At 38.1% G+C, this 25,649-nt stretch overlaps 2 protein-coding genes across 5 annotated transcripts in view; one reads left to right on the forward strand and one right to left on the reverse strand.

Annotated features, from left to right (window-relative positions):
- cracr2b (calcium release activated channel regulator 2B) overlaps window positions 1–8,633 on the reverse strand; it is a 44,510-nt gene extending 35,877 nt beyond the window's left edge. For 3 of the 4 annotated variants that reach the window (XR_012399978.1, XR_012399976.1, XR_012399977.1), the window contains exon 1: window positions 8,597–8,633. The gene's annotated coding sequence lies outside the window, so the exon portion shown is untranslated. 4 annotated transcript variants of the gene reach the window in all.
- Window positions 8,634–9,099: 466 nt separating this feature from the next.
- tmem138 (transmembrane protein 138) lies at window positions 9,100–24,821 on the forward strand. Its single transcript, NM_001423846.1, is given in 6 exon segments — window positions 9,100–9,270; window positions 11,312–11,502; window positions 13,345–13,747; window positions 16,740–16,911; window positions 22,054–22,129; window positions 22,311–24,821. Coding segments are annotated over 4 exon segments (489 nt in total). The 5' UTR covers window positions 9,100–9,270; window positions 11,312–11,502; window positions 13,345–13,619; the 3' UTR covers window positions 22,424–24,821.
- Window positions 24,822–25,649: the final 828 nt, after the last annotated feature.

Raw genomic sequence — 25,649 nt, forward strand, 5'->3', positions numbered from 1 at the left:
TGGCTCAGTGGTTAGCACTGTCCCTTCACAGCAAGAAGGTGACTGGTTCAAGTCCCGGCAATTTGGCGTTTCTGTGTGGAGTTTGGATGTTCTTTCCATGTTGTCGTGGGTTTCCTCTGGGTGCTCAGTACAAACACGTGCGCTATAGGTTAATTGAATGAACTAAATTGATCAGTGTGTGAATGTGAGTGTATGGGTGTTTCCCAGTACTGAGTTGAGACTGGAATGGGATCCGCAGTGTAAAACATGGGTTGGCGGTTCATTCTGCTGTGGCGACCCCTAACAAATAAGGCACTTATTAAGAAGGCGAAGGAAAATAATTCAATGTTCAACTGAAAAAAAAGGCACCTACATCTTAGACGGATGACCTGTGGGGGAGTAAAGTTTTTCAGGTGAACTGTCCCCCTTAAGGAGTTAATAACAATATATTCCTCAATCACTAATTGAGCCACACAAATGATTCCCAGCCACATTGTTGACAATTTGCTGAATGCAAAAAGCCAATGTGACAATGACGAAGTGTTATATAATCTGCAAACACAGCAGCAACAGCAAACATGGGGATTTCACACACACTCACGGACGTGGCAGTCAGTTTCAGACTCTCCTCTCAGTGGTCAAACTAGTCAACATTTACTCATCTAGACATCATGTAACTATCCAAACACACACAATCATGTCTCCTTTTATATATATATATATATATATATATATATATATATATATATATATATATATATATATATATATATGTATATACATATACACACACACACACACACACACACAAGCTCTAAATTATTCGCCTGAAATATTATGCTGTTAAAATATTTCAAATATAAAATATTTGATGTTTAACATATTCAGGAATTTCTTCACAGTATTTCCTATAATATTTTTTCTTCTGGAGAAAGTCTGATTTGTTTTATTTCGGCTAGAATAAAAGCAGTTTTAAATATTTAAAGATCGTTTTAAGTTCAACATTACGAGCCCCCTTAAGCAATATTTGTTTTCGATTATCTACAGCAAGGGTTCCCAAACTTTTCAGCCCATGACCCCTAAAATGACAATGCCAGTGACTCACGACCCCCAAATTCCTCAAGAGGTGGTTATAAACATACAAATGTTGTGCACAACAATAGCCCTAAATAAACAAGAGCATATTGACAACACATAAAAAGTGCAACAGTTTAACAACCATATCATTATTATAGTCATTTATTAAATTGTTTAATTTAATCTTAAGCTCAATTAATGAGACTAGTGGGCGCAATGCTTTCAGCACAAGTCAATTCTTGTTTAATTTTGAAGAGATGATTCTCAATATTCAGTTGTGGCCTGTATTTATTTTTAATGTATTTGATGGCCATAAAGGTGTCAAAGTTTAACCTGGTGCTTTTAAAATTAATCTGCTGCAGCTGACGCTACTGCTGTGTTGTTAATCTAACGCTGCAGTCACACTGGAGCTTGCGAAATTCTGTCGTACGCTTCGAAAAGCAAGATGATTGGACATTAGACATGGGTAGAGGGGAAATGGTCGTGCCCAACTGAGCCTGGTTTCTCTTGAGGTTTTTTAATTCTTCACTTTTGCCAATTGGTGAAGGTTTTTCTGTGCCGCTGTCGCCACTGGCTTGCATGGTTTGGGACCCGTAGAGCTGCGGATCAATGGATTTGCTCCTCAGTGTTTGGACTCTCAGTATTGAATATTAAACCACACTGAACTGAACTAAACTGAACTTAAACACTGAAAACTGAACTGACATCGTTTCAATTTACTATAATGTTCTACGTTAAGCTGTTTTGACACACTCTACATTGTAAAAGCGCTATACAAATAAAGGTGAATTGAACAATAAAAAAAAAAAAAAAAACAAGCGATTGGTCTATATTTAAAATTTCTGTCCAGAGAGGTGATGCGCTATAGGTGAATTGGGTAGGCTAAATTGTCCGTAGTGAATGAGTGTGAATGGGTGTTTCCTAGTGATGGGTTGGAGCTGGAAGGGCACCTGCTGTGTAAAACATATGCTGAATAAGTTGGTGGTTCATTCCGCTGTGGTGATCCCGGATTAATAAAGGAACTAAGCCGAAAAGAAAATGAATGAATAAATGAAAATTGTCTGTAGTGTTTGAGTGCATGTGTGAATGAGTGTGTATCTGTGTTTTCCAGTGTTGGGTTGCGGCTGGAAGGGCATCCGCTGCATAAAACATGTGCTAAATAAGTTGGCGGTTCATACCGCTGTGGAGACCCCTGATTAATAAAGAGACTAAAGCCTGGTTTATACTTCTGCGTCAAGTGACCGGCGTAACCAACGGCGCATGCAACGCGCATAGCTGTGCATTTATACTTCTGCGCGCTGTCTCTGTGGGTCTGCATTAACACTTCTGAAACGCTAGTTGGCAGTGAGGTGTTAATGTGTCTGTGTTGAGTTTCTTCGCCTGTGTTTTGTTCTTTCTGAACGCTTCCGGGATATACAAGTGGCTCCAACTCGCTCATTTTGAGGCAGGATCCGGCGGACGTGCCACAACTTTAACTATGAGGTAAACACAAAACAAAACTTTTCATCAGGAGCTCCTTCACGGGACTCCACACTTGTAAACAATCGCTCCATTAAGCTTGCGTCGCTCGCGCGGCTCTCGGTCCCGCCCAGACTCGTCAGCGCTATCAAGCTGACCAATCACAGAGCTTGCGCTATGCGTCGTTGCGATGTGTAGTTACATTTTTTGAGAGGTGCACGTCACCGACGCCGGCGGCCACGGCGTAAGGCTATGCGTCAGCGCCGTAGCATACGCGTGCGCTTGACACGGAAGTATAAATCAGCCTTAAAGAGCCCATATTATGGGTTTTTGAAAATTCCCCTCCATGTAGTGTGTAACACAGCTCTAAGTGAAGTGAAGTATCCAGCTAAGGCTTAAATCTGTAAGAATACAGTGTTTAAAACTGTTGATTCATCTATAAAAGAGTCGAATCATAGTGCTTCAAACGAGTCGCCTTGATACCGACTCATTAGGTGTTTCGCCATGACGTACGAACGAAACAAAGTTTTTCACGTGCACGCGCAAACCCGGGAGATTTCAAACCTGAGGCCCCGCCCTCTGACGCAGTAACCCAGACACACACACACACACACACACCCACAAACACACGCACACCCACAAACACACGCACACAAACATGCCGGTCGATTGAAGTCACACTGCAGATGGATATATTGAGTCTCTACCCAAAGATGAAACATCAGCATTATAACCAAGCAGTTGGAAACTTCTGGAAGCTACATGCTACAAAGAATACTTCATCTGAGTTTGTTAAAGGAAGGATCAGTAAAGAGTAACTGATGGACGTCAGGATGGGTTTCTTCCTACATTTCTCAAGTGTAAGTACGTGCGGTTAAAGTTGTTGCCTCGTTTACTCTAGCTTGCAAATGTATTTAGTTGTGATTTGTTACTTGTAACCGCGTGTACTGTATCAGGTTAACTGGATATATTATCTTATCGCGTGCAAAGTCACGTTAAAAATGCGACGCGTGCTGTTTGTTTATGGAGCTCCGTGCTAGAGTTCTGCTCCCGCGATTTATTCGGAAATGTATTCCCACGCCGCAGAAATCTGGCGTGGGGAGAGAGAGGGAGAGAGAGAGAGAGAGAGCGAGAGAGAGAGCGAACGAACGAACGAGCTTTGTGTACTTTGTGCTGTGTGTGTGTTTTTAAACAGACAGCTTGGCTGTCTGGACTGTATACTGGGTGATATTTGGTTGTGTTCTCCGCTCTAGCGGGACCGGGCGCGGCGGGCAGAAAACGGAGCGGGTTCTCAGGCTAAAACCTGGCGGGTGCGGGCTGAAGCGGGAGCGTTGTCATCCGGAGGTGTGTGTGTGTGTTTTTGTGTGTGTGTGGTATGGCGAGTACACGACTGTCTCCTTCGTTCGGTTATCCGTGGCACTATCCACTCGCCATAGTGTGGCAGCTAAAGTCCACGCCTACACTATCGAGCGTGTATGAACTGTGATTACTTTTTAAATTGCTGATTAGCTATTGGCCATTTCCCTCTCTGACTGAAGGCAGTCGACCAATCGCGACAGACTGTCATCGGCCCAATCAGCGCAGATTAGCTTCGCGCTAAGGAGGGGTTTGGGAACAAATGAATCACTGGACGATTCATACAGGAGTCGCTGGGATAATTAGATAAAAATAAATGCAGATTATAAGACCATGAAAGTGTTTTTTGACCTTGCATGCATATTAGACTGTTGTTGGAGACCCTTACAACCAAGATATGACCTTATTTCATGTATAATATGGGCTCTTTAAGACTAAAAAAGGAAAATGAATAAATGAACGGATTGGTCTCACGCAATCATATTATGCGATTTCAAAAGGTCAGAGTTCACCTTGAACTTTCCAACACAGCGAACTGCGAAACTTGCCGCACGACCTTGCGTTTCCGGTCTGATGCATTTGCGTGCGTATGAATGGAAGTCTATGGGGAGAAAAGTGCAGTGTGACCACAGCTTAATGCGAACACACCAATCAAACAAAAAATTGCTGATAGCTTTTCGTTTGCATGTTGTTTTTTACTATTAAAATCTACTGTTTTATCTTCTGTGGTTTATGGTAACTCTAATAGTTTTTTAACTGGAATTGTTTTAGACCCCAGGGGGTCCTGACCCTGACTTTGGGAGAACCACTGGGTGTACAGAACAAACCCCTGTTATAAAATGACTTCCCTAATTAACCCCTTTAAATGTCACTTTAAGCTGTATAGAAGTGTCTGGAAGAATATCTAGTCAAATATTATTTACTGTCATCATGGAGAAGATCAAATAAATCAGTTATTAGAGATGAGTTATTAAAACTAGCATGTTTAGAAATGTGTGGGAAAAACCTGCTCTCTATTAAACAGAAAATAGGGAAAAAATAAACAGGGGGGCCAATAACTCTGACTTTAACTGTATGTATTGTTTTTATGTTCACTGATCTCCAGGATGTGCAGAGCGAAACAGGATGGAGTCACGTGACACGGCTGCAGGATGGAGTCATGTGACATGACTGACTGTGTGTTTGAAAACAAAGTAAGATGCAAATAGAGAGTTTAGCTGAGTTTACATAGACAGCATTCAGAGCTCCTACTCATGATCACGAGTTTGGGGGGGAAACACCATCATATCCAGCGACCGCAGCTCTTTTAAAACATCGCCGATTTGCATAATGAATTAATGGTTTGGGTTGTGGTCGGAATGATAGCTTAGAGTGATCATGAGTGATTTGAATCAAGGTCATAGTGCATAGGTCATATAAAACTGCTGAAGAAAAAAGCATATATGGGGCAGCACAGTGGCTCAGTGATTAGCACTAAGGCCTCACAGCAAGAAGGTCGCTAGTTTGAGTCCTGGCTGGGTCTGTTGCCATTTCTGTGTGGAGTTTGCATGTTCTCCCTGTGTTGGCGTGAGTTTCCTCCGGGTGCTCCGGTTTCCCCCACAGACCAAACACATGCGCTATAGGGGAATTGAATTAACTAAATTGGCTGTAGTGTATGTGTGTGAATGTTTCCCAGTACTGGGTTGCAGCTGGAAGGGCAACCGCTGTGTAAAATATGTGTATATATATATATATTTTATACTTTTTATTAAGTATACTCTTTTTATTTGTAAAACAAAAAATAAAAAAATGAAAAATCACTAAAACTCCAATTATATATTTTTGAAAATTATATATTTTTAATAATTTTTAATACTTTAGCTTTATTCATTCAATCATTTTCTTATTGGCTTAGTCCCTTTATTAATCTGGGGTCGCCACAGCGGAATGAACCGCCAACTTATCCAGCACATGTTTTACGCAGCAGATGCCCTTACAGCTGCAACCAAACGCTGGGAAACACTCATTTACACACATACACTACGGGCAATTTTAGCTAACCCAAACTCCACACAGAAACGCCAACTGACCCAGCCGAGGCTCAAACCAGTGACCTTCTTGCTGTGAGGTGACAGCACTACCTACTGCGCCACCGCGTAAACCTTCTTCAGCTTAATTTAACATTTAAATCCTTTTTAATAGTATTGCATATTAATTTAAGTGGTCAAATTTTGCACATTTTTTGTTTCAGCTAAGGAAAATATAAATATTGCTCATTTTCATTTAGTTTAGCTTGATGTAAATACAATAACAAAATAAACAAAATGCAAAATAAAATTAAATTACAAAATTAAAAATAACAAAAAAAAAAAGGATAAATATGGGGCGAAGCAGTGGCACAGTAGGTAGTGCTGTCACCTCACAGCAAGAAGGTTGCTGGGTCGAGACTCGGCTCAGTTGGCGTTTCTTTGTGGAGTTTGCATGTTCTCCCTGCGTTCGCGTGGGTTTCCTCACTCCGGTTGCTCCGGTTTCCCCCACAGTCCAAAGACATGCGGTACAGGTGAATTGGGTAGGTTAAAATTGTCCGTAGTGTATGAGTGTGTGTGTGTGTGAATGTGTGTGTGGATGTTTCCCAGAGATGGGTTGCGGCTGGAAGGGTATCCGCTGCGTAAAAAATTGCTGGATAAGTTGGCGGTTCATTCCGCTGTGGCGACCCCGGATTAATAAAGGGACTAAGCTGACAAGAAAATGAATGAATAGGATAAATATTTATAAATATATCTGAAAACATGATAAATAAATTGATAAACATGAACATTTATTCAAAGTCTTAATAAATACACAGCAGCATCTCAATAATATTCAAGTCAATATTAATACTTAAATATTTAATATTATAAACAAAATATTTAAGTTTAAATAACTAATATATTTATAAAAAATGTACATTTAAAAAAAACAATTCATCAACATTTGTAAAGCAAAAATAAACTGCTGCTATACAAGTACTTGACTGGCCTGTCTGCAGTCCCGACCTGTCTCCAATAGAGAATGTGTGGCGCATTTTGAAGCGCAAAATGCAACAATGAAGACCCCGCACTGTTGCCCACCTTAAGACTTGTTTGCAGGAAGAATGGGACAAAATTACACCTAAAACACTTTATCACTTACTAGATGTTTCTAGATGTCTTTAAGTGTGAAAAGCAATGGCAACATTACAAAGCGGTAAATGCTTTAATTCTAAATTCATTCATTTCTTGTCGGCTTAGTCCCTTTATTAATCCGGGGTCGCCACAGCGGAATGAACCGCCAACTTATACAGCAAGTTTTTACGCAGCGGATGCCCTTCCAGCTGCAACCCATCCCTGGGAAACATCCACACACACATTCACTCATACACTACGGACAATTTAGCCTACCCAATTCACCTGCAGCACATGTCTTTGGACTGTGGGGGAAAACCAGAGCAACCAGAGGAAACCCACGCGAACGCAGGGAGAACATGCAAACTCCACACAGAAACAACTGAGCCGAGGCTCGATCCAGCGACCTTCTTGCTGCACTACCTACTGCGCCACTGCTTCGCCTAATTCTAAATTACGTAAATTATATTTCCAAACAATTTCAGCTTGCATTAAACTGACTTAAAACATCAAGTCTAATTTTATACAAGTTTTAAAATTAAGTTGAAACATGATTAACTTATTTTTGTAAGCTAAAATAACACAAACACGATCATGACTTATTTATTAATCATACTTTTTTTTTTTTTTTTTTACAGTGCCCCAAAACCAAATTTGCACTTTTTTCATGTTATTACCCCAATTCATACACATATTTAATTTAAGTGCACTTTAAAAGCACAAAGCTTTTCCACAGAATATTCCACAAAGGAATATTCATTCCACAACTTACAATATGCGAGAATAAACCAAAATATATGGGCATGGCATGTTTACACCTGCAATAAAGCCATAGAGGAATTGCAACACTCAAGGTCAAATAAACTTACAGTTTGCTGCAATTACACTCAAATATCACCTGAAAGATAATGTCAGGCAGCCATATGTCAACTTCAGATAAGAAAACACATGGAGTTTTGCTCCGTGTTTAAGAAAATCATACACTACGAACGCAAAATCTTATTATTTTCCGTCAAATTCAACACAAAAGTCCTGTCACACAAGATAAATCGTTAATTTGGTTCAACAAAACAGCAAACACACTAAGACACTAAAACACTGAAATGTGAGTGGAAACACATGTGCAATGACCTACTTCTTACATTCAAAACACTATGAATACATTTCAGAGTGAAGTATATTAACTTGAAGCGTTTATACTTTAACATACTGACTGTATATTGAATTTGAAAACAAATAATAAAAAGTTTCATAGTAACAGTATGAGATGGTAGCTTACAACTACTTCTGTTTACAATCTACATTTGTTGTGGTTTTTAAAACGTATCACTGTGTATTTACATATGATAGTACATGACTAGAAAATATGATAATACCCTAATATTATTTTGTAAAGTATACCAAGTGCCTGTATAATGAGTTTTAACACAGTTGTCGATCACTTAAGAGTGAATGTTGATATTGTGCATAATTTATACTGCACCTCATCAGTCCATTTTTCATGAATGAACTCAAAAGTTAAATAACTAGCGTTAAAATGAATGTTTACTCAATTAATATGTCACTAACATTATTAAGTCGGAAAAATAAGATACAGAACATACCAGAAATGTGATGCTACGTCGCTCAGGGGTGAAGCGCGTGTCACCTGACGACTTCAGGTGTTTTATACCGGCTGTGAGATTACCGTCAGGGGGCAGTAGAGCTTCAGGAGTACCGTAATACATGTAATAAGCGCTATTTTTATTTATTTATTTACAGTTTTTAGTCTGTGGTTTGTCCCAAAACAGATCAGACATTAACAAAGCATTTTCTATCATATATGTGCATAGATATAAGAATTTTTAATAAAAATATAATTTCAAAATGGTTTAGATTTCGGGATTTCTGTCGGTAAAAGTGTAAAAGAAAAATCTCTTTCGAAATCGAACCACCATGTCTTCAGGAAAATCTAAAACAAGGGGTATCTCTCTTCTTAACTTTAGAAGGGAAAAGCTGTGTATTTACTAAAATTGCTCTTAAAAAAATAACCAAAGTTGCTAAATAAGATTTTACTGTCTCTTATACTAAAGTTTTTACGGTCACCGGATTCTTGTGCCGTTGCCACGGGAGACGCGGTAGCGCTCGTGCACGTCTGTAGCTCGCGTTCTCCTCAAGTCAGAAACTCTGCTACAATCACGCCAAAGTCGAGATGGTTTTACTATTCAGACGGATAATTTCATAATTCATACGGAGTTAATGAACAGATGTCTGCGTTTCGACCTAAACTGGTCTGAAGGTTTGTAAAATTGTAATGATATGTGCTCTTGGTTAGCAGTTAGCAGTTTAGCAGGTTAAATCTCTTGTTGATCTGAACACAAACAGCTCAGCTCAGACTCTCTAACGTTATTTAAGAAAAGAAACTGCAGGTGAATAAGGTTAAAACTTAACTAACGTTAATGCAGAGTGAACGGTAACTTAGCACTTATTGTGCTCGACTGAGTTTGATACAATTTAAAGTGTTAAGTTAACGTTTGGGTAGCCTCTAACTTACTTTGAAAATACCTGTATAACGTTAAGATGTTACACAGGCGAGGCGACGCAAACGTGTCTCTTGGTTGTGCCCTAAGCTTACACCTTACTTAAGCTTACATATTCGATATACTCTCTACAGTGTGAAGTACAGCTTAAGCCATGTGTAGTTTGCATTGTTTGGCATTCCACCTGAAGAACTGAGTCTGGCTCAAAGACAACAAAACATTATAGCAGTGTTTCTCAACCACGATTAGCTCTGCACATATTCCATGTCTCCTTAACCAAACACACCTGATTCAGATCATCATCAGCTCATTAGCAGAGACTGGAAGACAAAGGAGACATCCAAAACATGCAGTGCTGGTGCTCCTCCAGGAACGTGGTTAAGAAACACTGCATTATTGCCTTTGCCTCTCTACTGGCTCGCAGACAAATGTTATTGCACTTGAAATCTTTAAATCCACCTAAAGCATCACACTGGCTTCAAGACCTGAGGTCATATCTACACTTGGAATAAAATAAATATTCAATTAGAGGTTCTAGCAAATTCTCATATGTTTGTCAACCCTTTTTATCGTATTTGTCTGCTATAAATGTATTTCCTGGGGAATAATGTGATTTATATTGTATGTAACTTTATGTAACTTCCCATTTTCCTTTCTTTTTCTGTTCTGACCCTCATGCCCTCGTTGTAAGAAAGCACAGCACTATCCCTGTTTGTATCACCCATTTTTGTTCATTATTTTTTTTTAATTCTTTTTATACAATAATTTTATAGAAAATTATTTATTATTTTATTATCTTATTTTTTACAATTTTATTTTTTTTTCTATTATTAATATTATTTTCCTCTCTTGTCTTTACTATTTTTATTATCATAACTGTCATAATTCTCGGCAATGTATTTATGGTTTGAAGTGGGTTTATTAATATTAACTACTGATTATAACCCTACTTTCCCAGGTGATTATTTACATTAAGAACTAGAAAACATTTTTGATATCTAAAATACCATGTTTATAATTGGCAAATTACACTTATATCATTAAATATGCGCCATTTGTTTTGGCAAATGTAAATAATAGCTTTTACAGTGGGGTTTTGGGAGTATCTTTTTATTAATTCACAATTCAGTAAAAAAAAGTAGAGAACAATATTGCATATAATTAAGCAAATTATTTATGAGCATATTCCTCAGTAACAACCTTCAGTTAGATATGAATAAAACTGTAAAGTTTAATGAATTTAAGTTCTCCTGAAGTGATTTATGACAAAACAGCCTTTTAAAATAAGTAGTGTAGTTGAAATATAGATACTAATTGAAAAAGTGTGATCAATTAAACACTTAAACACTTACATTTGGGATGTTTTCTTTACGTTATACTGAAAATTCTATGAAAATCCTGAACAAAAAAGCTTGAAATCGACAGGTGCATGAAAAAATATCTACAAAAATCTCAGTTAAAATGTTGAAAATGCTTTATATATGACTTGTTTTAGACTCTTAATTTCCTGTAAGTCGAGACTATTCTCATTGCTACTTTATTAATGTGATTTGTAAACAAATGGATAACTTTCAACATGATATTCGTGTTTACCCTCACAAGCTCTGAGAGATTTCAGATAACCAGAGCTCGTAAACTCAACAAGCGAATCGACAGATAATCTCTGTTGCCTTCTTGTGCCTGCTGTCATTATATACACAATCAAATGATTTCCTCAGGACTCATCATACTGTGGTTATGTCATGGCGAGCAAGTCACGAGTGTTATAGGAGTTGTTGTCTCTGTAATCTCTTTGTTTAGGCTCTGTGGAGTTTTGAATCAGACGGAGATTAGAGATGCCCAGAGCGTCTCATCTCCTCCTGCACTCAGTGAAATTAAGCCGTAATCCCTTCAGTGGCCTGCTGCTCTTCCTATGTAACACCTTGGAGAACCAGAGCTGAAGGACTCTCTTACACCAGGCCAGTGTGACAGGACGCTGCAGGAGTCAAAGCGTGAGTACATGCACACATAGATAGATAGATAGATAAATAGATAGATAGACACAGACAGACAGACAGACAGATAGATAAATAGATAGATAGATAGATAGATAGATAGATAGATAGATAGATAGATAGATAGATAGATAGATAGATAGATAGATAGATAGACAGATAGACAGACAGATAGACAGACAGAGATAGATAGATAGACACACAGACACACAGACACACAGACAGACAGATAGATAGATAGATAGATAGATAGATAGATAGATAGATAGATAGATAGATAGATAGATAGATAGATAGATAGATAGATAGATAGATAGATAGATAGATAGATAGATAGATGGATGGATGGATGGATGGATGGATAGATAGATCGATGGATGGATGGATGGATAGATAGATAGATAGATAGATAGATAGATAGATAGATAGATAGATAGATAGATAGATAGATAGATAGATAGATAGATAGATAAGCTAAGTGATAGATAGATAGACAGACAGACAGACAGACAGACAGACAGATAGATAGATAGATAGATAGATAGATAGATAGATAGATAGATAGATAGATAGATAGATAGATAGATAGATAGATAGATAGGTTGGTAGATAGATAGATAGATAGATAGATAGATAGATAGATAGATAGATAGATAGATAGATAGATAGATAGATAGATAGATAGATAGATAAGCTAAGTGATAGATAGATAGATAGATAGACAGACAGACAGACAGACAGACAGACAGATAGATAGATAGATAGATAGATAGATAGATAGATAGATAGATAGATAGATAGATAGATAGATAGATAGATAGATAGATAGGTTGGTAGATAGATAGATAGATAGATAGATAGATAGATAGATAGATAGATAGATAGATAGATAGATAGATAGATAGATAGATAGATAGATAGATAGATAAGCTAAGTGATAGATAGATAGACAGACAGACAGACAGATAGATAGATAGACAGACAGACAGACAGACAGACAGATAGATAGATAGATAGATAGATAGATAGATAGATAGATAGATAGATAGATAGGTTGGTAGATAGATAGATAGATAGATAGATAGATAGATAGATAGATAGATAGATAGATAGATAGATAGATAGATAGATAGATAGATAGATAGATAGATAGATAGATAGATAGACGGACTCCGTTTTGTTATAAATTTGCATACACTGAAGATGAGGGGAAAATGATGCCTTACCTTTTTTGGTGTCTGTTATGTTTGTTGTTATTATAAAAAGTGAAAAGACATTGCTTCATGTCATGTTTTCATTTTATTGTTAAGATGAATAAAGTTGTAAAAGTACACACCCGTTACATTTGAAGATTTACCCGGCGTGTCCTTTGGAGTTCGTTTTAAACTTGCGAAGTCTGAACTTACAAGGAAAAGAGGCAAGTCTGAACTTTGTGTAGGTTACTTGATATTGAGAAAAGGCCCCAATCGGGTAGCGCGAAAGTCTGCAGCCACGCCTCCATTTTCAGATGTCTCAGTTTTCCCCCATCCACACTGACACAGAGCAGCAGGAGCATTTTAAAACAAAAACTGCCTCTCCAGCATTTCCAGAACGCTCAGTTTTAGTGTGGGGTAGTGTGGACGGAAGATGTAAAACGGTAGCAAATCTTATGCCTTTTAAAATTAAGATAGATAGATAGATAGGTAGATAGGTAGATAGGTAGATAGATAGGTAGATAGGTAGATAGATAGATAGATAGATAGACAGAGATAGACAGACAGACAGATAGATGAAGGTGAAGATGTGTTTGATTCTTTTAGTCTTTTTCTGATGTGATTTTCTCTTCTGCACTGTGTTCAGAGGATCTTCTGAAGCCACTCTGATGAGGAGTTCAGCTCTTTAGGAACAGTAAGAGCATCTGGATTTTCACTCGTCACTCTCTCCAGCATGGCTGACCTCTGGATTAAACCGCCTCTCCAAGAATCAGATTTGTGGTCTGCTGGATTCCCGTGGAGCAGTCAGCAGCGGGATGGAGTTATATTTATATAATCCGAGTGTCATATTCTCCATGTGGTGTGGTCTGCTGGAGGCCTGTGGCGTCGCCGTGCTCTAGTAAAGTCCACATCGCTGAAGAAATGCTCCAGACAAATAACTACTCGCTGGTGCTGCTGATCCAGCTGGCTCTGCTCACCTTCGACCTGTTCGTCAACTCCTTCAGTGAGCTGCTGCGGTCAGCGCCGGTCATCCAGCTCGTGCTCTTCATGTGAGAATGCACTCAAAACAGCACATGAAACAATGAACAAGTTTACATGCAAACTGATACACTCATAACTCCCTAAAGTCAGCTCACCCAAATAACCCATTTACATTTGTTAACCCGTTTATTAAAGCATTTTCCACTTTAAAGTCTGCATAAACCAGATTTTTATTTTCGTATTGTGCCGCAGTTAAACAGAATATTAAATAAGAAAACAGTGGGCGTGGCTTGCTTTTTCTACTGTGAGCTGATTGGATGTAGTAAAGTAGGCATTTCATTTAGAATAATCGGGAAAAGGGTTCCGACAGAGTTTATTACAAACTTAAAGACACCTATGGTTAGTTTTAATCTCATTTGTACTTTAAAGTGGAATGATATGCAACAAATGTATATTTTACAGTAAATCGAATTTGCTGTAATGTAAGTAATACTTGAAAGTGATATGGGGCTATTTGAATCAGTTGCTAATTGCTGTTATGCTTAAACTTATAATGCATATTAGGATTATTATTATTTTTAATGCATATTTATATTTGGCTGAATAAAAGCAAGTCTAGATTTGTCCACCTGTGGGGTTTTGTAGACATCTGCATCACCATATGGGCCATAAGAACTGGACTTGTGTTTGGATATAACTCTGTTTTTTGACCACACTCCGTTATTATTGTTTACTTATTTTTTTTGCTGGAAATTAAAACAGAATTTAGAAATAGTTTTGTAAAAAAATCCTGCGCTCAACAAATAAAATGAAACGTGTAATAGATGTCTTCAGTGGAGTGAGTACAACACCGTTTCCCTATCCACGAATGTAAAGGAGTAGAGGTGTGAACCTTTACTGGTCTCATGGTTCGGTTCGGTTACGATTATCATGTGTTCAATTCGGTTCAATTCGATATCTCGCTGCATCACGGTGCATTGACGATGTTTTCCATATACAGTGTTATATTTTAGGGGGGAGGCTAAAACATGCTGTCTGTATAAACACACAGACACACAGCACCATACTGTCTCTCATTCAAACACACACAAACAAAGACAGCACCAAACAAATAAACAAACAAACACACACACATACACACACACTTAAGCCCTCGCAACAGGGAGAGCTCGCGCTGAGCGGAGCAGAAAAACGAAAAAAAAACGAAAAAAGAAGCACTTTTCTGACGGTCCCTTACTGAGAGCTCCTCTCAGCGTGAGCTCTCCCGGCTAAACACATATTGTGAGGGCTTAAATGGAGGAGTGCTCGTAATGTCGAGCGACAAAAAAGAAAAGAAAGACAGTTTAAAGACAATTAATTTTGACACCCCTATAAAGGAGTAAAGTTAAAAAAGTGAAAGTAAAGGCTGAATGGAGGAGGCTCGTTCTTTATCCTTGCTCTGCAGATGTTTAACTGCTTTTTCGCTAGTGAGGAGTTCAGTAGTTCCACTTGTAAAGTCCGCCATGTAAATAGCGAATGCGCCATGGCGCGAAGCAACTCACTCCTTAAGGGAATGGGAGATGAGACTCTGATTGGTTTAATGCACGTTATTCTCAAATTACACCCAGAACTCATTAAGAGAATAAGCACAACCCTGTTTGACTATGCGCTGCGGCGCAGAGCGTATTTTTCCGTCCTTTAAAATAGCAAAAGTGGATTCAGACACGCCCTTAATTCTTTTGCACTATGAGCTTTACACTTTGTGCCTAGATCATTAAAATAAAGTCCTTTATGTTTGTTTTAGGGATAATTTGTGTTATTTTTCAAAACGGTTTTATAAAAATGTTGTTTTTGGAAAAACTATAGAAGGTTTATCAAGGAGAAGCCATAAAATTTGAACCAACAACCCCCAAATACAAGTTAATGGGGTATATGCCGAGCTAGTGTGTTTCCCATACTGATAAACTTCCGGTGAATGGTTATCGTAAATTTTTTTCCACTTTATACAGTTACTTTTACAGCATCGATGTTGTAATGTAATTTAAATACAATCAGTTAAACAGACTTTGGCATTCATTTAGTTCAGTGGTGGGCAAACTTTTTAGACCCGAGGGCCAAATCAAGTTTTGCAACCCAAGTGAAGGGCCTCATGTCAAATCCTTCAAAAAATTACTTTTATTTCTAGTGGCAGTGTACATGGAATATGTAATATCAGACAGAAACATATCACATTAACATGAAACAGATTTTTGTAATATTATTAAGTCATATTTACAAGTCAAATTAATTTGCACTGCTATTTATATTTACTTATCAATCATTGTAAAACAATAAAATAATCTCTTATAAAATATATTAATATTAATAATAATAATAATAATAATAGCAATGTAATTTTTTTTACAGTGAAGAATAGAAAAGATATTGCCTGATAGAAAAATCTCATATTAACACATTAAAAATAATTGTTAAAGTTTGCTATTTAGTCAAATTTTATTTTCTGTCTGGATGCCGTTAAATCTGCTGCAAACACTTGTTTTCGTCACATGCATGTACACTTCGGTAAACATACATATGCAGGTGAATGACTTATAAAATCAGCATAAGCAGCAAAAATCTTGCTATGATGATTGATTAATGCTAAAGTCATTTTTTACCTTAATCTGAAAAAGCAAAAAGTTAACATGTGAGCTTTGGTTGGAGTTTGGTTATTTAGCGTTAACTGGGACAGTTGACCCCAAAAATGAAAAAAGTTACTCATCCTCCTCTTGTGCCAAACTTATGTTTTTTTTTTCTTCTTTTTTTTTCCACAAAGGAAGATATACTGAAGAATGTTGGGAAAAAAACAACCATTGACTTGCATAATATTTTTTGTTCCTACATTGGAAGTCAATGGCTGCCGCTGTCCAACATTCTTCAGAATATCTTGTGTTGTGTTCAACAAAAATGGTTTGGAACCACTTAATGGTGAGTAAAAATGCCTTTTCATTTTTGGGTGAACTATCCCCTTAAGGACATAATTGTAAACACACTCAACGCTTGACTGGTTCTCATATGGTTGATGTGTCTGGTTTTGTGCAGAATCCAGGACATCGGGATCCTGTTTAACGTGATCATCATCCTCCTGATGATGTTCAACACGTACGTGTTTCAGGTGGGGCTGGTGTCGCTGTTACTGGAGCGCTTCAGAGCCATGCTGATTCTGTCTGCTCTCTATCTGACCCTCAGCATCTGCTTCCACTGCTGGGTCATGGTGAGTGGATACACACACAGATAGGTTTTCATGTCTTATAGAGACTTCACACAGACATTTTCTACTGTATAATCTGTTCTCTTCCCCCAACTCTCAACAAGACCTTTCTGCAGTTGTATAGACCTTTTTTTTTCGTTGCTGCACGGAGTCTTCCGGTAGGGAGCTTAGAACTTCCGTTAAGAACTGTCATCAGCCAGAGCAGCGTTTCTCAACTAGGTCTCAATACTGTTTTCAGTGGCTAACGAAGTGTTTTTGGGATGGAAAAATTTCATTTTGAGAGAAAGACGTGTGTTAAAGCCGTTATGCTTCTGTCAGATGCGGTTCAAGTGCGAGAGGAAAACAAAAAATCTGCCGTCAGATCAGATGATGAAATACAGCGTCAGTGTTCCCGAACTGTCAGCTGTTGTACTGTGCTCCGCAGCTCTTCAATGCACACACTTATGCCGAGTTCAGACTGCATGATTTTCAAAGTAGTCGTGTCACAGATGTTTTCACACTGCGTGACTATCTGGGCTGGCGTTTCGTCGCTGCTTTGTTTACACTGCAAGATGGATGGGCGACAGGGACTTTCACATTGCATGACTTTACTATAGGAAGACTCGCTCGCAACTTCGTCCAAACTACGTCTCACAGCCAAAAACACGTCGTATATCTTTTGTTATTAACTACATAATGAGAAAGAAGCCTTTAATGGGGTAGAAAATGTACATGTTTGCTCACCTGGGTTTAAAGGGAATTAGCCATTTCTCCTCAACGTTGATAATAAACTAATTTCTTTCTGTATGAAACGTCAAACAGACACGGTTGCTCCTGAGTCCTGTCAAACCTCCACTAGTTTTTCGTGGGTCCAAATAAACCGAAAAAGAGCGCTTTAAACTTCTCCCCCAGCCTCCCGCTGGCCTGCAGCAGGTATACACACACGCACACACAAGTGAATGCCGCTCTCGCATTGGCTGTAGGCGATCAATGATGTTATTTTCAGTCAAAACTCATTTCACACGGCATGATTTGAATTGCCGACAGCTCCAGATATTCAGCATGCCAAATATCTCACAGGCATCGGCGACTCATCGGCGATTCTCTCAGATCGCGTCTTTGATAGTTCATACTGTGTGATTGTCACTCACGTGCAAAAGCAGCGATTTGCCTGTGATTTCAGGCATTTGTTGGCGATTTCTCAAAACCTGTCGGCGAGCCAAAATCGGGGCTAAAATCACGCAGTCTGAACTAGACATTACACACATAAACAATAACTCACTGCAATATAAAAAGCAAACCATAATTCTGGCATGAAACTACCAGGTATGTAAGCCATGCCATTTTCAAAAATTACTATTAAAAGTCTGTTACTGATACTCTGCTGGCTGATTTGCATGTTGATTCTAATCGGGAGCTGTTTGTGTTTCATTTATTTATTTTGTATTGTGTAGTATTTAAAACAATATATGTGTTTTTCTGTCATTTTAAATGCCACTTTATTTCCACTTTGTGCCACTCGTTTAATCAATGTGTTAGGGGGGCTATGTATGTGTGTTAAACACTTTGGTGAACAAACGAAGTGTAAACACACACAGTCAAGAATTACTGTATTATTATACTTAAGAGAACCTGAAAATAAATGAAAGACACTTTGCAAATTATAATTTTGAGACCAGGCATGATCAAACTGTCTATACTAGATGTCGAATAGCACATTCTAGGTTGACTCATTTGTATTTACTGAATAACAAAGACCCACCTAAATGTAACTACTGCCAGGCTGCTCTCACCATGAAGCATATTTTGCTGGACTGTGGAGGTTTGAATACCATTAGAGAACATTTTTATAAGGAGAGTACTTTGATGGACATGTTTAAAAAGGTACCACCAGGAAGAATCTTAAATCTAAAATATTTATCAAAAATTGAACTGAAAACTCCAATTTAACTTTGAATATATTTTTTTTGAGTGAATTTTTTTTATCCTATACATTTGTCTAAAAAACTTTGCAATGTGAATTTGTTTTATTATGTAATATTTTATGTATATCCATTTTGCCATGAAATAGCCATAAGTTGCTGATGTGGCAATAAATAATATAAATAAATTATACTTAAGAGGACATTTGGTCCCCATTACATAGTGAATATCAGGACACACACACTCACTAAAAGGTTGGTTTTTGTGAATCGTGGGGGAAATAAGTATCGAAGACATCAGCATTTTTTTCAGAAAACATATTTCTAAAGGTGCTGTTGACTGAAAATGTTCTCTGGATGTTGGTAAAACACAAATAAATACAGAAATCAATGAAATGAAGTTCTGTGTAATAAAATGAAATGGAAAAAAGTATTTAACACATGAAGAAAGGAAGGTGTAGAAAGGCAGTGAAAGCCCAGACAGCAGCTGAAAGTTCTTCAGCAACCCAAAATTAATATTCGCTGCTTCAATTCAACATTTACATTAGCAGGATGATGAAGAAGAAACCAAGGTGGACATTTCAGCAAGAAAATGATCCAAAACACAGCCAAGGAAACTCTCAAATGATTTCAGAGAAAGAAAATCAAGCTGTAGAATGGCCCAACCAATCACCTGCCCCCAATCCAATAGAGAATACAAATTAAAGCCCAGATTTGATAGACTAAACCCACAAGGTTTTGACACGGTTTCATTTCATGACTTTAGTTCTCCATATGTGTCATCTTTAGGCTGCCAGCACTAAAAAAAAGCCTTTTATATAAAGTATTAAATACATTTCAGTAGTTCAGCACTTTCTCCTGATCTCATTTCATTATTACACACAACTCATTTTTCAGATCTTTTTGTTTTGTTTTGTTTTTATATTTTTATATATTTTTTTGACGTTGTTTTTTTTTTTACTGAAACCTGGTTCAATTCCATGTCAACAGCTCCTTTAGAAATATGATTCCCAGCAAAAAACATGACTTATACAATACTTATTTCCCCCACCTTATACACAAGATCTATTGCACACATTACACCAAAGTATTCCTTTAAACATTTAATTTTCTAAAACATTACTATTTTCTTTATTCTAATCATTTTCCATTATTAAATGCATTTTGCTCAAATGTATTAATGATTATTGAGTAATATGTCAATTTAAAACTAAAATAGAGCAGCATGGCATTAGCAACACCAAGGTTGTGGGTTTGATTCCCAGGGTAAGCAAGAGTTAATATCTTCAGTGTGTACTTTCAATGCAATGTAGAAGCATCTGCAAAATGTGTAAATACACTCATAGCTCTAAAATACTCATACATTCTGTTTATTCCTTATGTTTAAATCCGTGCAAGGAAAAGCACGTTTATTTAAAAAGCACATATCATACACAGTGGCAATTCAAAGTGCTTTACATTAACAGGACTAAAAGAGACAAGAACATAAAAACAAATAATAATAATGACAAGAAACAGATGAAAATGTGGTAAAATCGGTTATAAGAGAATGAAAAAAAGACATATTGGTTCGATCTGTCAGATGTACCACAGTGCTGATTCAGTAAAGGCACAGCTAGACAAATGTGTTTTCAGTCTTGATTTGAGTGTGCCTAATGTTGGAGCACATCTGATCGTTTCTGGAAGCTGATTCCAGCACAGGGGACGCTGTTAGTAGCTGAAGGCCGATTCACCCTGCTTTGGCTGAACTCTTGGAATTTCTAGTTTATATGATCCTAACATACCTGTCAACCCTCCCGTTTTTCCCGGGATTCTCCCGTATTTTACTGTTCTATCCCGCTATCATCCCGTAAAGGTATTTTCCCGTATTTCTCCCGTATTTTCAGTCTTTCTCTGAACAGCCGAGCCTCCCTATACGCAACCCATACCGCCGAACCACCAGGGGTCGCCCCTTGCTCTAAAACGCGAGCCTTCTGTGCTTTCGCTTTGTTTAGGAAGGAAAAAACTTATAAATAAATATTAAAAACGGCGCGATTCCATTTCATTTTGATTACAGGTGCCGTCGCCCATCCTATACAATCCTCAAAACAGTCATATAACTTAATTTTGCATGACTGTCAGCTGACGTGCTCCATACTGATAAACAGATCCCAAACGGATTCTGTATACGCGATTTGAAGCGGAGAGAACGTCTGATGTTTGGGTGCGTGTTTAAACAGACATACACACATAATTAATAATAATAACATATAAGGATGTCGATCTTGGTGGATTTTTTTTCCAAACACAACTAATTTCGTCTTAAATGAGCATAAAAAGTAAGGAAAGCAGTCGAATGCTTTCATTATAACATTAGATGTGTGCATTTTTAAAGTGACACCTCTTATTTAATGTAATAAAAAAATCTTATTGAATGCGAGATTCATTCGTTGCTCTTTAATCAGAATGTGTAAGTTATACAGTGGAGAAATGGCTAATGAGGTTGATAGCTTGATTCTGTTTCATTATAATAGCTATTAATTTTAATAAGCTGAACTGTTTGCTAATGTATTTGCTGCTAATGTATATATTATTTTTCTTTTGTTAATAATTTTAGAACATATTACTGACCATTTAACTGTTTATTTACAATGAAACAGATAAAAATGAACATATTTAGTAATTTGTGTATTTATTTGGGGGGGGGGGTGAATCCCTTATTATGGTGGGCATATCCCTTATTTTCACATCCCAATGTCAACAGGTATGGATGAGTGATCTGTTAGGGTTGTATTCAGTGAGCATATCTGTAATGTATTGAGCTCCTAGACCATTTAGTGATTTATAGACAAGTAATAATTCTTTAAAATCTTTTCTGAATATAAATGGGAACCAGTGTAAAGACCTGAGGACAGGTGTTATGTGTTCCAATTTCTTGGTTCTGGTCACAATCCTGGCCGCAGCGTTCTGGATGAGCTGCAACTTGTCTGACTGTGTTTTTTGGGAGGCCAGGGAGGAGTCGATTACAGTAATCCACCCTGCTGCTGATAAAAGCATCAACAAGTTTCTTTAAGTCTTCTCTGAAAACAAAGCATCTCATTCTTGCTGCTGAAACTTCCCAGAAAATGATTGCTTTATATCAAATAACATACATTTTAAGTTTGCAAGATGTACATTTGTATTTAATTTGTGTCCCAAATTGATGATTAGCTTCATTTGTATTTGTAAATGACTAATGCTTCATATTATATCCGTTGTCCATCAGAACCTGCGGTGGATGGAGTCCAATCGGTTCGTGTGGACGGACGGCCTGCAGGTTCTCTTTGTGTTTCAGAGAATCGGTAAGCAGCCAAACCTCAGATTGGATTTCACACGAGGGTCACTGTCAATCTCGTCAACAGCCTCCCAATCCCTTTCATGCGTGCTTGTAGGCCTCGCCGTCCTGATCACTGAAGAGATTGTAGAGCTGTTCAACCATCATCCATCTTCTAGAAGTTAACCATTGCTCTTGTGTCTCCGCAGCTGCTGTGTTGTATTACTACTTCTACAAACGCACAACCGAATATCTCGGAGACCCCAGACTTTACGAGGATTCTCCGTGGCTCCGGGATGCTTTCGCAAGAGCGCGGCAGTGAGGAGAGACTGGAGAAAACCAAACGATGCTCAAGGGATGCTAACATTGCACATTTTTTCCACAAAACTCCCAAGCGTTTCAGGAGACCAAACTCAAAATGGACTCGTTCAGAGCCTCGTCAGATTAAACAGAGGAAGGAGCAGAGGAAAGAAGAGCACAGACAGGTAAAGCAGATCATGAAAGGTATACAATCACGTTTTCATCACAGCAAAAATGATCTTAATGCCCCAACCAGGTGTAAAGCTACATTAGTACTGCAGTTTGTTCTTCATGAGAGGGTTAGTTCACTCAAAAATGAAAATTATCTAGTGATTTACTCACTTTCAAGGCTTACTAGTGGTGTACATGACTTTCTACATTCAGTCGAATTCAATTAAAGTTCTATTAAAAATGATCTATGGCTTTTCCAGCTCTGAAATGGCATCAGACAGGTGTATTTCTTCCAAAACAAGTCCAATAAATGCATCTATCAATGAAAATAAGTGCCCCATGTGGCTATGGAGGCTGAATAAAGGTCTCCTGTTGCAAATCCACGCATTTTTGTAAGAACAATATCCAGGGCTTAATTTGTGCTGGAACACGCTGGATCCGGCACCTCTGAAATCTGATCCAGCACCTCATTTTACCGATCCCCCTCCTTAACCGCCCTCCTCCCCCATTCGCTATTCACTTTCTTCCGCAACTCCCCAACCCTCTTTACATTCATTTGCAACAACCCGAACCAGACCCCCCCCCCCTGCTCTTCACTTTCTTCCTTTGTCCGTGAAAGCCCTCTGCCTTCCAACAACATCCAACGTCAGTGGCCCCCCCACTTTCTATCCACTTTTGTGCGTGACACCTCTCCATCCGCGGGTAGCATGCCGGATCTGTTATCAGACCTCGCAATTCACAAATTAAGCATTGAAAAAATCTATATTTAAAGCCTAAAATAATCATTTTTGTATGACTTCTGTGAAATGATTGAGTGCAGCGCCATCTGTAGTTCATACAGAGCAACTGTAGTACAATGATAATGGCGTAAAATGGTTTTGTTCATAAAAAAAAAAAACTTCTGTCTTAATTTACTATTTAAATGCATTTTTTGGTATACAAAGCGCCATCAGCTGGACAAGAGTGTGCTTTGTTTGTCTCTTTTCATTGCGCTTGTTCAGCTTCACACTTAAGAGATAAAAAAAAAAGACTCCTGTCCAGCAGATGGCGCTAATACACCAAAAAAAGTACCTCAGCGTCAGAAGAAGGCAACTTATGCTGGAGGTTACACAAAACAGTTTATAAAGTTTTAAATATGGATATTTCTCTAACAAAAACACATGGATTTGCTCAAGAAGTCGTTTATTCATCTACCAAAGCTGCGTGAGGTACTTTTTTTATAATGGATTATGCACTTTATTGGAGTATTGGCCATTATAGAGCTGGAAAAGCCCAAGAGGATTTTTAATATTACTCTTGACTGGATTTGACTAAATGAATAATGTCATGTAGGCTCCTGGGATGCTTTTAGTATGAGAAAATAACTCGTTTACATTTTTGCGTGAACTAACCCTTCATCTACTGGTTTCATAGGTATCTTGTGTATCGATTAGTGGCTAATGCTAAAATGTGTTCTAATGTCTGGAGCAGCGTTTGACTGTACATTTGAAACACGAGAGTTTGCCTTTGGATAGACTAAGAGTGGAATTTGGACTAAGGAGTTGTTTTTGTATACTGAACGGTTTGTTTTTTTAATTTGTACTATTGTCATCCTCCAAACGTGACGCATGTTTTTAGTAAATTGTTGACGGAGCATCAACAAAGTGCCTCACGGTTTTCACCCAACACTACGCAGAGCGTCAGCACACTTGTTATGCTGAAATTGTGATTTTATTCGTCTGTCACTGCTAATGTTGTTGTAATAAACGTTTTTCATTGGACTGACTCGTGACTTTATGGCAGCCTATCATTAGAAGACAAATCCATCAGGAAGCTTTCATCTCACAATTCTGATTTTCTTCTCACAAATCCAAATTTACGTCGCCCTCAGAATTCCACCTTAACACCTCACTATTCTTACTTTACTTAGGGCGCACTCAAACTAGGTACAGTTGCTTTGAACCGTGCCGAAGTGTAACTATCCCCCCTCCCCCGACAGCCTGCACTCAAACTGCCTTTCACCTTCCGAGCCTGAGCGCAATTACATAATTGATGATGCGACTGTTCAGTTTATCAGAAGAAAAAACAGCAAATGGGGGAGGAGGCCTTAACCGCCCTTCTCCCCCATTTGCTGTTCACTTTCTTCCACGACTCCCCAAACCTCTTTACATTCATTCACGACAACCCCCCGCTCTTCACTTTCTTCCTTTGTCCGTGAAAGCCTTCCGCCTTCCAACACCATCCAACGTCAGTGCCACCCCCCCCCCCCCATCTTCTATCCACTTTTGTGCGCAACACCTCTCCATGTGCGCAACATCTCCTCTGCATGCAGGATCTGTTATCAGACCTCGCAATTCACAAATTAAGCACTGAAAAAAATCTATATTTAAAGCCTAAAATAATAATTTTTGTATGACTTCTGTGAAATGATTGAGTGCAGCGCCATCTGTAGTTCATACAGAGCAACTGTAGTACAATTATAATGGCGTAAAATGGTTTTGTTCATAAAAAAAAAAACTTCTGTCTTAATTTACCATTTAAATGCATTTTTTGGTATACAAAGCGCCATCAGCTGGACAGGAGTGTGCTTTGTTTGTCTCTTTTCATTGCGCTTGTTCAGCTTCACACTTAAGAGATAAAAAAAAAAAGACTCCTGTCCAGCAGATGGCGCTAATACACCAAAAAAAGTACCTCAGCGTCAGAAGAAGGCAACTTATGCTGGAAGTTAAAACACAAAACAGTTTATAAAGTTTTAAATATGGATATCTCTCTAACAAAAACACATGGATTTGCTCAAGAAGTCGTTTATTCATCTACCAAAGCTGCGTGAGGTACTTTTTTTATAATGGATTATGCACTTTATTGGAGTATTGGCCATTATAGAGCTGGAAAAGCCCAAGAGGATTTTTAATATTACTCTTGACTGGATTTGACTAAATGAATAATGTCATGTAGGCTCCTGGGATGCTTTTAGTGTGAGAAAATAACTTGATCGTTTACATTTTTGCGTGAACTAACCCTTCATCAACTGGTTTCATAGGTATCTTGTGTATCGATTAGTGGCTAATGCTAAAATGTGTTCTAATGTCTGGAGCAGC

The sequence above is a fragment of the Danio rerio genome, chromosome 25 (assembly GCF_049306965.1).
Source record: "Danio rerio strain Tuebingen ecotype United States chromosome 25, GRCz12tu, whole genome shotgun sequence".
Lineage (NCBI taxonomy): Eukaryota > Metazoa > Chordata > Actinopteri > Cypriniformes > Danionidae > Danio > Danio rerio.